The following is a 14,309-nucleotide window of genomic DNA, read 5'->3' as shown; positions in this document are numbered from 1 at the left end:
TAAGGGGCTGAAGACAGTCCTGTGGGGCACCGGGTGTTGAGGATGATCGTGGGGGAGATGTTGTTGCCTGTCCTTACTGACTGCGGTCTGTGGGTTAGGAAGTCTAGGATCCAGTAGCGGAGGGAGGAGTCAAGGTCCAGGCCACTGAGTTTGGAGATGGGTTTTGGAGGAATAATGGTGTTGAAAGCTGAGCTGTAGTTAATAAGTAGGAGTCTGATGAAAATGTCTTTGTTATCTAGGTGTTCCAGGGTTGAGTGTAGGGCCAGAGAGTGGTGTCTGCTGTGGATCTGTAGCGGCGATAGATGAACTGTAGTGGATCCAAGCATTTTGGGAGGCTGGAATTGGTTCACGTCATGACTAATATGTTGAAGCACTTCATAATGACAGATGTCAAAACCACCAGACGATAGTCATTACGGCACGTTGCTTGGCTTTTCTTTGGTACCAGGATGATGTTCTGGGGGTAGAACAAAGAAAACACTTCAAAGATACCCTGAAGCTCTCTTGAAGCATGACAGCATTGATATTAATGACTGGGAGGAGCTTGCTACCAGTCATTCAGAACAGTGACAACTTGTCCATCAGGTTGCCTCTCACTTTGAGTCCCAATGTCTTGATGAGGCAGAGCAGCGACAGAGAATGGAAAGAGAAATGGGAGCGATTCCTGTACCCAGATCCCAATACCTTGTTGGGCATCCTGCCCCATGCATCTATAGATATGCAGGTCGAGGATCAGTCACATGAGGACCCGTAACAAAAACTCGTGACCTTGAGTAGCCATCATCCTTGAGATGCTGGACAGCTGATGATGAATCGGTGGGAGCCTTTAGGAAGAGGCTTGCAGCTTTAGATAAAATGTTTGTATTTGCAGGAGAGACCAAAACTCGAGGCTATAAATATGAGATAGTAATAAATCCAATAAGGCATTTACTGAAGAGTGACAAGAATATGGAACTGCCACAATAAGTAGTTGAGGCAAATATTCCCTTAAGGGAAGACTAGATAAACACGAGGGAGAGAGAACAGAAGGAGATGTTAATGGGGTTAGATGAAGAGGTCTAGGAGGAGGCTTGCACGGAGTCTAAGTGCCAGAATGGACCTGTTGGGCTAAATGGCCTGTTCCTGTGCTCCAGACTGTATGTGACTTGCCATTACCCTTGAAAGGTTGCAGGCCAGAAATGCTGATGTCAAGCAGATATTCCCACATGCAGGTGACTCATGAATGATTCCCGTAAATGCCCCAATTGTGAAAATATTTATAAATCTGATTCAGCCTGTGTTTGTGTGAGTGAACCTGTAGTGAATTTAAGTAGGTGAATAGTGCCTTGTAAACCTTCAATTCCATTTTCTAATCTGCAGTGCAAAGGAGTGGAAACTTTCTCGCCTTCTCTGCTGTTTATCAAAGTTGGAGTAAATTCTAGCTGCAGCTTGTTTTAACATTACAATGTCTCACTTTATCACAACAAAGAGGGAAATTGAAGCCAGTGATAAATGCAGTGTAATATGTGGCTCATATCCTGCACATGACATGAACCACTTTAACCCTGAAATACATCTGGAGTAACTGAGACTCCATTGTCTGTAAAACTGATACATGATGATTGCTAACAGATGCGGAATTGAATGGGTTGTGTTAGGTTTATCTGCGCTGTCTTTGATTTCATTTTTTTTTGTGAAACTCGGAATGTGATTTGCCAGTAAAAATGGAAAATGTTAGAAATGTTCAGCAATTCTGGCAGCTCCTGCTGCCTTAGAGTGCCAGGGTCCCAGGTTCGATTCCGGCTTGGGTGATTGCGTGGAGTTTGCACATTCTCCACACTTCTCTGTGGGTTTCCTCCGGATACTCCGGTTTCCTCCCACAGTCCAAACATAGAACATAGAACATTACAGCGCAGTACAGGCCCTTCGGCCCTCGATGTTGCGCCGACCAGTGAAACCAATCTAAAGCCCCTCTAACCTACACTATTCCAATATCATCCATATGTTTATCCAATAACCATTTGAATGCTCTTAATGTTGACAAGTCCACTACTGCTGCAGGCAGGGCATTCCACGCCCTTACTACTCTGAGTGAAGAACCTACCTCTGACATCTGTCCTATATCTATCACCCCTCAATTTAAAGCTATGTCCCCTCGTGTTAGCCATCACCATCCGAGGAAAAAAGCTCTCACTATCCACCCTATCTAATCCTCTGATCATCTTGTATGCCTCTATTAAGTCACCTCTTAACCTTCTTCTCTCTAACGAAAACAACCTCAAGTCCCTCAGTCTTTCCTCATACGATCTTCCCAACATACCAGGCAACATCCTAGTAAATCTCCTCTGCATCCTTTCCAATGCTTCCACATCCTTCCTATAATGCGGCGACCAGAACTGTACGCAATCCTCCAAGTGCGGCCGCACCAGAGTTTTGTACAGCTGCAACATGACCTCATGGCTTCGAAACTCAATCCCTGTACCAATAAAAGCTAACACACCGTATGCCTTCTTAATAACCCTATCAACCTGGGTGCCAACTTTCAGGGATCTATGCATATGGACACCCAGATCCCTCTGTTCACCCACAAGTATCTTACCATTAGCCCAGTACTCTGTATTCCTGTTATTCCTTCCAAAGTGAATCACCTCACACTTTTCCGCATTAAACTCCATTTGCCACCTCTCAGCCCAGCTCTGCAGCTTACCTATGTCCCTCTGTAACCTGCCACTTCCCTCCGCACGGTCTACAACTCCACCGACTTTAGTGTCATGCGCAAATTTACTAATCCATGCTTCTACGCCCTCATCCAGGTCATTTATAAAAATGACACACAGCAGTGGATATTCAGGTTAGGGGGATTGGCCATGCTAAATTGCCCCTTAGTGTCCAAAGATATGTAGGTTATGGGGATTGGGGGGGTAAATATGTGGGGTTACAAGGATGGGCATGCGCCTGCGTACGATGTTCTGTCAGTGAGTCGGTGCAGACTTGATGGGCCAAATGGCCTCCTTCTGCACTGTAGGGATTCAATGAGTTAACGGTTCAGATTGATGACCCCCTTTGCTGAGAATTTCCAACATTTTTCATTTTCATTTCAGATTGTCAGCAGCTGCAGTATTTTGCTGATGTAATCAGATTGCCAAAGTCTCAGGAGTCCACAAGTGGAACCCTAAATGTTTGATGAAGTCTGTGTATGTGCATTTGTTTTCTAAGTCAAAGTCGATATGTTATAATACTCTTGCAAATTGTATTTAAACCAACAAATCTGTTCCAGTATTGAGGTTAAGTGGGGATGCAATTCTGACATAAACTATTTTGATTTGATTTATTATTGTCACATGTATTAGTATACAGTGAAAAGTATTGTTTTTTGCGCACTATACAGACAAAGCATACCGTTCATAGAGAAGGAAAGGAGAGAGTGCAGAATGTAGTGTTACAGTCATAGCTAGGGTGCAGAGAAAGATCAACTTAATGCGAGGTAGGTCCATTCAAAAGTCTGATGACAGCAGGAAAGAAGCTGTTCTTGGGTCGGTTGGTATGTGACCTCAGACTTTTGTGTCTTTTTCCCAATGGAAGAAGGTGGAAGAGAGAATGTCCTTGATTATGCTGGCTGCTTTTCCGAGGCAGCGGGAAGTGTAGACAGAGTCAATGGATGGGAGGCTGGTGCGCGTGATGGATTGGGCTACATTCGCAACCTTTTGTAGTTTCTTGCGGTCTGGAGCAGAGCAGGAGCCATACCAAACTGTGATACAACCAGAAAGAATGCTTTCTATGGTGCATCTGTAAAAGTTAGTGAGAGTCGTAGCACTGTGTTAGTAAGATGATTCTGAAATTCTGTTGATCAGGATTAAACTTCTTGTGGTCTTGCTGAATAATCTGGGTATTTGCAAGTTGTCTAGAGGAAGTACTGCAATCATAAAAAGGGTCAACGGTTTCAAAGACAGCATTAACTATTTCTTTTTTGACAATGAATGGAAGAAAGTGACTGACTTTAATCTTCAAACTTCTTGAAAGAACGCACGGGATCTTTTGTGGCTCTGAAGTGTTGTCGTTTTAACACGTGATTGTCTCCATCTTTTCAGTCAGCTGTTGGACATGAATACGTTGCTAAACTCTCCAAGCACTGCTCTCAAACAGACTCGGTAAAGGGATTTGGTGGAAAGTTCGGTGTACAGAAGGACAGGGTCGATAAGGCAAGTATGGAAGCTGCAGGCATTTGGCCAATTCGACTGTGGTTATGTGCTAACCTTTTATTTTACATGCTATCCATGGGGTCTTATTCCACTACACCTCGCCCTTAAAGTTACACAACGGCTAAATCGCCACCACTTCATATTTCACACGCTTTTTGAATTTGCAGGAAATGTGTAGTTAGCCAAGTGGATTCCTTAGATGAAAGGGTTTGCTTGCTTACCCGGTGTCTTGAGAGTCTGTACTCGTTAAACCTTCCAGACCAGGCCTCTGGAATACTAATCCAGTCACACAACTGTATTTATTATTGTCACATGTATTAGTATATTGGTATACATGTCACATGTATTAGCATACAGTGAAAAGTATTGTTTCTTGCGCACTATACAGACAAAGCATACCGTTCATAGAGAAGGAAAGGAGAGAGTGCAGAATGTAGTGCTACCACATCGTGTGTGTGTGTGTGTGTGTGTGTGTGTGTGTCAACTGCAGGAAGTTTCAGGCCATGCCTCCCTTCTCATTCCCTATTTCTAAATACTGTGGCAGCACTTCTGTCAAGACTCTTAAATGTGACTGATGAGCAGTGCAGTAAGGCGCAGGAGTGGGATGCAAGGCTGCAGAGAACTGGTGACATCAGAAAAGGAGGGGGAAAGGCTGCTATGATTGTGGCTTTGGGAATGGACTGACTGACTGCAACAAACTGCCAATGTGTTGATCATCTTTCTTAGGGTACTTAATTCTCCAAATCAATATGCAAGTACAGTGCTTCAGAATGCAGGAACCTGCTTAGATCCTCCTATGAAGTTCAGTGAAGATAGCTCATTAAATATGCTGGGTGGATATTATTTGCCTGTATTCTTAACTTGGTGGAAATATTTGTTTGAATCTGGAATGAAAGTTATTCTGAAAGGAATAATCTAATGCAAGGCCATGGGAAGGAAAGAACAACAAAGATGCTCTGACTCTGGGGAGTCAGTGCAGATTCGATGCGTTGAATGGCCTCCTTCTGCACTGTAGCAATTCTATGATTCTTTCTGGGCACCAATGCCCTCAGGTCCTTTAGGTTGTTCAGTTGGTTTTATCTGGAGCGCAGACTTAGTGCATGCACCCGTGCCCACCGAGTCTCCACCCCATTCAATCCTTTTTTATATGTACAATAAAATTTGCATTGTTACCCTGAGGCAGAAAGAGACTTGCTACATGATTTGGTTCATGAATTGTCTTTGGCTGTAAATATTTTGAGTGTGACCGTAGGAAGGAAGGAATGTGAAGTCATCACCCCTGCCTTGGTTTGAGATGTGGAGGCTGTTGGCTGAAATAAGACTTTTGGTGCGTATTTAGATAAAGTGACTTTTGTTTTGAAAGGTGTTAACCAAAAATGGCCAATTTTATGGCTGTCAAATATTCTACCTAATTCTTTTGCTGAATACTGTACTAAAGCCTATTGTGAAATTATTTAAAGTCTCGCCCATTATTTCCTCTGAGGTTGTCTTAAATCCTTTTTTGCCTGAGCTTTTGTTTCCAAAGTGGTGGCACGTTAGAATTTGCAATGTTTGTCCCCTATCCCAGGAATGAAAGGCTCGATGTATGAGGGGCATCTGAGGACTCTGGGTCTGTACTCAATGGAGTTTAGAAGGATGAGGGCGGAATCTCATCGAAACTTACAGAATACTGAAAGGCCTGGATAGAGTGGACGTGGAGAAGATGTTTCCATTAGCACGAGAGATTAAGATCTGAGGGCACAGCCTCAGAATAAAGGGATGACCCTTTAGAACTGAAACGAGGAGGAATTCCTTCAGCCATAGGGTGGTAAATCTGTGGAATTCATTGCCACGGAAGGCTGTGGAGGCCAGGTCATTGAGTATATTTAAGACATGAATAGATAGGTTCTTGATTGGTATGGGGATCAAAGGTTACGGGGGAAAATGTGGGAGACTGAGGTTGAGAAACTTATCGGCCATGATTGAATTGTGGGGCAAACTCGATGGGTCGAATGGTCTAATTCTGCTCCTATATCTTATGGTCTTGTATTCCATCTTGAGGAACCATAGGTTGAGGTTTTGGTTCCCTTACACTCTTGCTCCTGGACAATTTATACAAAATTTCTCCAGTCCAAAGGTGTGCGGGTCAGGTTGATTGACCATACTAAAAATTACCCCTTAGTGTCCTGAGGTGCGTGGATTAGCGGGTAAAATGTGTAGGGATGTGGGGGTGGGGCCTGGGTGGGATTGTGGTTGGTGCAGACTCAATGGGCCAGATGGCCTCTTTCTGCACTGTAGGGTTTCTATGATTCTATGAGCTGCCACCCAGTTGGCACTATGAATAAGTCAGAGTTGTCTTTTTCAAAAGAAACCCAGAGTATTTCGGGGGCGGGAATCTGAGCAATGTTCTGCCAGAACTACTGAGCGCTGATTCCCAAACCTGAATTCTCAGCTCCGTTTTGCCGATGTACTGTTTCCATGGGAACGCTGTGTCAATAAGTGTTTTCTTATCTCTTACAGTCTGCTGTGGGGTTTGAATATGAAGGCAAGACAGCCAAACATGCATCTCAGAAAGGTACAGTGCTCTCCACCATTGAACTTTAGACTGAGTAACTGATGGTGACAATGTGGTTGTGATGTTCCATTTAGAGTCTTATTTGTATAAACATGGATGAATTTTGTTTCTTTTTTTTTAGAAAAAAGGGTCTTTCACTTAGGGAATGAGTTTGGACAGCCTCCTTCTGTGATTATCCGTCTATGATCGTCCCTTTGAACCCTCTCTTTCTTTCTGCATATGTTTCAGCTTGAGTCAACTCTGTGCACCTGGAATTTAATGCAATCTCCAGTGATCCACTGCCAGATTATTTAACTGGAATGTGAGCTGTCTCCCCATTTTAGTTCATCTCTTCCAACTCAAACCCATGCTGTGGAAATGCCGGCATTGGACTGGGGTGGGCACGGTAAAAAGTCTCTCAACATCAGGTTAAAGTCCAACAGGTTTATTTGGAATCATGAACACTCACCTAATGAAGGAGCAGCGCTCCAAAAGCTCATGATTCCAAATAAACCTGTTGGACTTTAACCTGGTGTTGTGAGACTTCTTGCCGAACTCAAACCCAGTGTTTTGAATTTTCTTTAGATTATTAATTATTAGTAATAAAACAAATGCCATATTTCTCTGAAAAAGGGTAAAACAGTGGATAATTACCCACTGTTTAAAATTATATTGATTAATCTGTTGCCCTTTTCTCCTGACTATTCCAAAATTAAAGCAAGAGACATTTTGAATCTTTAGCAATGCATGCTTCCAGCAAATCCCCATTATTAGAGGTGTCTTCCACCAATTTCTTTTTTCCAATGTGTTTTAAGAGCATTATAGCTCACCCTCCTGCTTATTATATTTTCACCACCGTGTCCTAGACGTCAATAAAATGCACTTGTGTTTTCTGGCACTGCTTCATAACTGGACTGCTTATGGTTGCTAAATCACGGGACCCTTTGCATTTCTGTCCCAATCAAAGATGTTGCATGCTGCATTTGTTGATGCTTTTGCTATCTTGAATTATTCAGACTACAGCACTGGTTTTGGGGGGAAGTATGGAGTGCAAGCAGACCGAGTGGACAAGAGTGCCCTAGGCTTCGATTACCAGAGCAAAACTGAGATTCACGAGTCCCAGAGAGGTGTGTCATTTTTGCTTTCCCTTGGTTTCATTTCTCCCTCAGAGAGAGAGAGAGAGAGTGTCTGTGTGTGTGTCTGTCTGTGTGTGTGTCTGTCTGTGTGTGTGTCTGTCTGTGTGTGTGTCTGTCTGTGTGTGTGTCTGTCTGTGTGTGTGTCTGTGTCTGTGTGTGTGTGTGTGTGTGTCTGTGTGTGTGTGTGTCTGTGTGTGTGTGTGTCTGTGTGTGTGTGTGTCTGTGTGTGTGTGTGTCTGTGTGTGTGTGTGTGTCTGTGTGTGTGTCTGGGTCTGTGTGTGTGTCTGGGTCTGTGTGTGTGTGTCTCTCTGTCTGTCTCTGTGTGTGACCTTGGTGGGGAGTTGCTTTGAACTTGGATATTTTCTCTCTGCAACATTAACATTTCCTGTCACAATCTGCTGAGAATCAGGGTCACCGGCTCGACTGGTTTGGTCTGCAACATTCCCTTGTGAACTTGGGGAAACCTTTCAGAATGGGACTTGACACTGTGTTGTCTCTAATTTGTGAATGAATTTGCAAATCAAGGCGGTGTTTACAGGACCAGACTGCTGCCTTTGCAGACATCGTTCCTGTTATAATGACAGCACCGTTCAGGGTTGGAACCCAACCTAATTTTAGAATGCAGTCAAACAAGACTTCATGGACCTTGCAATCTGTACAGTAACGATACGTCATCAGCCATAATCTCTCAACTCGGTTTTCCTCTCCACAGATATTACCTCCTGCTGAGTAGCTTCATAATTTCCTGTCTTCATTTCAGATTTCATGGTATTTTTGCCTCTGCATGCATGGAGTTTCCCTTCACTCTGGAGGCAGGACAGGCCCAGATTCTCGATTAATAACACAAGAACCTAACAGCAGTGAACCAGATGAGTTTTTCTGACAATGGTTTCATGGTCATCAGTAGATTCTTAATTCCAGATTTTTTTGATTTAATTCAAATTCCACCATCTGCCGTGGTGGGATTCGAACCCGAGTCCCCAGAATGTTAGCTGAGTTTTTGGATTAATAGTCTAGCGATAATCACTGGGGAGGCGATGGCCTAGTGGTATTACCGCTGGATTATTAATCCAGAAACTCAGCTAACGTCCTGGGGACCCGGCAGTTTGAATCCGGCAGATGTTGGAATTTGAATTCAATAAAATATATCTTGAATTAAGAATCTACTGATGACCATGAAGCCATTGTTGATTGTCAGAAATACCCATCTGGTTCACTAATGTCCTTTAGGGAAGGAAATCTGCCGACCTTACCTGGTCTGGCCTACATCTGGCTCCAGAGTCACAGCAATGTGGGTGACTCTCAACTGCCCTCGGGGCAACTAGGGACGGGCAATAAATGCTGGCCAGCCAGCGACGCCCATGTCCCACAAATGAATAAAAAAATACCACCAGGACATCGCCTCTTCTGTTGATGTTCTGTTTACTGTGAGGTGATAAGGTAGTTCTGCCTGTCTTAACCTGATTATAAAACTAGACGCCCTGTTATCTGCAGCAATGATGTCTCTGCTTTCTCCAGTTTTTCCCGCTTCCTTTTTAATTGCTTTTCCTTGGGATCAAATCTGACAACTCCTCCTCCTCTTGAGGTGACCAAGCTGTATAGTTTCTCCATTGTTGAACCAAGGCCTAGTGGGCTTTTTTGGGTGTAGCCCCACATCACTCGCTGGCCTCTGTTTCATAGCTGGTTGGAGGAATGAGCAAATCTGGGTTTGATGAACGTTCTCAGAATTGGTGAACCGCCCTGTATCTTGATTTGGTTTATTGTTCCAGTCAGGAAGGTGAGGGAAATGTCCGTGCCAGACCGCCGTGTCTTGAGTTTTCTGCCTTGTGATTTGGCTGTTGAATATCTTGATCAGCTGATAACCTTGCTCCATTTTTATGCTGTGCAACTGTTCGAACTCGCTTGAGTTAAGCAATGATTTATTCTCTGTAGTAGGCTCATTTGCAATAGGCTGGCTTGCAAAATAAGCTCCAATATTAGTTGCTGCTGATTTTTTTTTTCCCCTTTTTAAATTAGGCAGAAATTTCCGATTTCTTAGACATGCACAATTATTGACATATACTGGTACGATGATCTGGAACGCACTGGCTGAAAGAATGGTGGAAGCAGATTCAAAGAGATTTGGCTAAATATTCAAAGGAGAAAGGGTGCAAGGCTATTTAGGGGGGTTGGTCGGAGAGCAGGGGAGTGGAATTAAAGTGGATAGCTACTTCATTCAAGATACTGGCCCAAGCATGATAGTCCAAACGTCCACCTCCTTTGCTTGTAAGATTCTATCTGAGAAGATTTATTCCATCTGTATCAAACGAATCTGCTCCAGAGTATTTGATGGTTAAACTGCACCTCCCTCGATAGTTATTCTAGCACTTGGCCACAAGCCATCAGGTTGATGTCATAGTCTGTCATTCTCACAAATTGTCCAAATTCATAACCTCCGTCACTGAGAACAGGCTACATCCACTGAGCTTTCAGTATTGTTCTTGGGAGTGTCTGATAATGAAATGTTTCTTCATTGGCTAAATTCTACTTGGTGGAAAAGCTGAGCCGTGAAGTATTGTAATTGAGTTTGTGTCTATATAGGCCCTGTTTGTGAACTGCATTCTTTACTCACCTGATGAAGAGCCAACGCTCCGAAAGCTTGTGCTACCAAATAAACCTATTGGACTTTAACCTGGTGTTGTGAGACTACTTTGAGTCGTGTTGGCAATCCCAAAGTGCTCACTCACTCGGATTATCCAACAGTATTTAATTCTGACGTCAAACATTTACTGCAACACTTAAGATGGCCAAAACCTGACTTATTGTTGATTGGTATGTTGGCATTTTATTTGGTTATGGATCCAAATGAGGAAAAATGATTTTTACCAGAATCATCATTGACTTTATCGGCTACTGTTTGGATCTGTTTTCTGGGCATTGAGAAATGCTGGCCGTTCCTTGATGCATTTCTATTCCGACTGTGAGCCTAGCAAGCTTCTTTCTTTCTGAGGTGAAGTGTTCCGTTGTATTTACAGTCCACTTTGGGAGCTTCCAGCAAGTTTCTTGGAGCTGAGAAAGTATTGACAGAATAGAAACAGGCCCATTCTGGTTTTTCGAACATACTCCGACTCCTTTACACCTAATTCCATCAACAGATCCATCTGTTCCTATCTCTTTCATGTACTTACTTAACATCCCCTTGAATGCTTTTAAGCTATTCATCTTGTTAAGAAATCCACTAACGGTAAACACGAGGGTATCCAAATCCCTGAAGGGAAACTTGGAACTTTGGTTCTTAACTGTTTATTTTGCAATTTGGTATGATGTGAGGAAAGGGACAGAAACCAGTGATTTGAAAGGTCCAGTCTTTTTGTAATCATTCAAATGAAAAAAAGTTTATTAAACAATAAAACACAAGAAAGGTATCAAGACAGAAAAAAAACAGAATTAACTACAATAATGGCTACACACACAGACAGTATACTTGAATTAGCCCCATTCCAAATCTTTCTACTCTCCTAAACTCCCAGACTATATTTTCCCCAAAACAACATCCCATAGGTTTTAACATTATGAGCCAAATCCAGAAATAATTACCACACATGATCTATATTTTTCTGTTGGGAAACTTTTCTTCTGGTTCAGGGTAGTACACTTGGAATTGATACACTTGCCAAAGACCTGTTTTTCATAGAATCATAAAATCCCTACATTGTAGGAGGAGGCCATTCGGCCCATCGACTACAATCCCACCCAGGTCCTATTCGCGTAACCCCACATATTTATCCTGCAAACCCCCCTGATACTAGGGTCAATTTAGCATGACCAATCCACCTAACCCGCACATCTTTGAACTGTGGGAGGAAACTGGAGCACCCGGAGGAAACCCATGCTGACATGGGGAGAATGTGCAAACTCCACACAGACCGTGACCCGAGGCCGGAATTGAACGTGGATCCCTGGCACTGTGAGGCAGCAGGGCTAATCACTGTGCCGTTTTTGGGGGAGTTTGGCTTCCAGCTGAGTGTGGTTATGATCTTTGTCACTTGTCAGCTATTCTTCTCCAGTACAGGACTAATCAAGTTTGGTTTATTCCTTTTGATCTCGTCTTATCTGAACAACTATTCTTAGAATTCATTCTTTTAACATGTAAGTGCAGAATTCATTCTTATTTCTCCTTTTGAAGTCTTGCTCTCTGTGTCTTTAACCCCTGCAATTCTATGCCCTATTGTTCTCCACTTCACTTAAGTAAATATCTGTTCACCTTACTACTAGGCTAATCCGCATATCAAAAATGCTCAGTGCAGCTGAATCCCTCTGTTTCCTTTTATCCAATTCTTCAATCTTCGTTTTTTCCCAACTTCTTGACAATCTCAACTGTTCTCTGTGGTAGTTATAGTCTGACCGACTAATCTCAATGAAAGAGAGCTCTCCTGAATTCCATATTGGATTTATAAGTGAACATCTGGCCTCTACCACTGGCCAACCCTGCAAATGGAAACATCTGTATGTCTACTGTGGCAAATCCTTCATAATCTTAGACTGTCCTGAGAAAAGAGCCCCAGCCTCTTCAGTGTTTCCCGATGAGGACAACTCCTTATTCCTTAGTTCTTGTATCATCCAGCAAATCTTTGGACCATTTCTGCTACTGGTGTCTTTTCCACAAAATGGAGACCAGCACTCCAACTGTAGTCCAACCAAGATTCTGCGCACGTTTAACCTAATTTCTCTGCAATTTAGTTCTATCTCTCTTGAAATAAATCCAGTGTTTGTTGAGGGCCTTAGTTAGTTGTGTCACTACTTTGGAATTCTGGGATGAGCTTAGAAATTGGCTGCATTTGAAAAATGTGATGTTAGCAGAAATGGTTCTTTTCACAAAAAGTTGAGCAAGTGGTTAGTAAGGCACATGGGATCCTGGGCAATATAAATAAAGGCAAAGTATAAAGGCAAGGAGGTTATGGTGAACCCTTATCAAACACTGGTTTGGCCGTGGCAGTATTGCGCCCAAGGGCGGCATGATAGCATGAAGGGTGATACGGTGGCACAGTGGTTAGCATTGCTGCCTCACAGCGCCAGGGACCTGGGTTTGATTCCTAGCTTGGTTCATGTCTGTGTGGAGTCTGCATGTTCTCCCTGTGTCTGCGTGGGTTTCCTCCGGGTGCTCCGGTTTCCTCCCACGGTCTGAAAGATGTGCTGGTTAGGTGCATTGGCCATGCTAAATTCTCCCTCCGTGTACCCAAACAGGCGCCAGACTGTGGCGACGAGGGGATTTTCACAGTAACTTCATTGCAATGTTAATGTAAGCCTACTTGTGACATGAATACTGTTATAGATCAGGTTAGAAACTCCAAAGTTCTTTATGGAGACTGTCCGCTCCATAAGTTTAATATCTTGAATTTGGCTCGGATGAGCATGATATGTTTCACTTCAGGTCTGATTCAACAACCCACTAGAGAGCTTTTATCAAACAAAGTTTATTTAAGAATATAGTTCACATATATAGTAAGAAAATTAGCAACACCTTTTATCAATTGCAAACAAAAAACCAAAAGAAACTAACCACAATAATGTATTAATTCTTAATTGAATATTAAAGCTATTCCAACAAACCAAAACCTTTCATAGACAAAGCCTTTTCACAGGCTTAACACAGCATAGATTGAGTCTCACTTGACTGGCGTCTTTTCGAAGCCAGTACTTTCCTCCCAGAAGACAAAACATTGCCTTGAGATAACCAGCAGAATTCCCCAATAGAACAGGAAGAGAGAGAGACTTCAGCTTCTTTCTTGCTTGATGCCCCTGCTAAAACTAACCTGCAGCTTCATATCTCAAAACTGAAACCTTAAACTCACTGGAAAGAAAACTGTCCAAAAATGCATCACCTTTTCTCTTGACAATGCAGGATCGTAAAGCTAATCCCAGAGTAAACATAACCCCCATTTAAGCTACTGAAGTAGCAATAAAAGGACTCATTGTAGTCAGCCCGACGACAGTAATGACATCACTGAAGCTGTGAGCTGCAGAAATCAAACCTTTCTTAAAGGTACACTAACTTCCCAATAAATAAACTTAAACAATTCTGGGCACTACACTAATGGACAGATTTGAGAAGATTTATGAGGTTCCAGGGATGAGGGACTTGCATAACGTAGATAGATTGGAGAAACTGGGGCTGTTCTCCTTGCAGCAGAGAAGGTTGCGAGGCGGTTTTATAGAAGTGTTCAAAACCGAGAGGGACCTGGACAGAATAGATGGAGAGAAGCTGCTCCTTTTGGTCCAAGGATCGACAGGGAGAGGGCGTCGATTTAAAGCGATTGACGAAGGAACCGAATACAACATCAGGAAATTTTTTTTAACACGCGAGTTGTTACAATCTGCAATGCGCTGCCTGAAAGTGTGGTGGAGGCAGATTTGATCGTCACTTTCAAGAGAATTGGATAATTATCTGAAGAGAAAATTTGCCAGGCCATTGGGGGGGAAAAG

At 43.0% G+C, this 14,309-nt stretch overlaps 1 protein-coding gene across 6 annotated transcripts in view; it reads left to right on the top strand.

The window, feature by feature from the left end:
* Positions 1-14,309, top strand: part of cttn (cortactin) — an 85,363-nt gene that overhangs the window by 47,893 nt on the left and 23,161 nt on the right. For 4 of the 6 annotated variants that reach the window (XM_078220970.1, XM_078220971.1, XM_078220969.1 and 1 more), the window contains exons 5-7: positions 4,068-4,178; positions 6,678-6,732; positions 7,728-7,838. In XM_078220970.1, the coding sequence (XP_078077096.1) occupies positions 4,068-4,178; positions 6,678-6,732; positions 7,728-7,838 (277 nt within the window). The remainder of the gene's footprint in view (positions 1-4,067; positions 4,179-6,677; positions 6,733-7,727; positions 7,839-14,309) is intronic. The other 2 variants (XM_078220974.1, XM_078220972.1) reach the window with 1 other exon arrangement.

The sequence above is a fragment of the Mustelus asterias genome, chromosome 9 (assembly GCF_964213995.1).
Source record: "Mustelus asterias chromosome 9, sMusAst1.hap1.1, whole genome shotgun sequence".
Taxonomy (NCBI): Eukaryota; Metazoa; Chordata; class Chondrichthyes; order Carcharhiniformes; family Triakidae; genus Mustelus; species Mustelus asterias.
The sequence above is the reverse complement of the archived record's forward strand: the minus strand, read 5'-3'. Positions and strand labels throughout refer to the sequence as shown.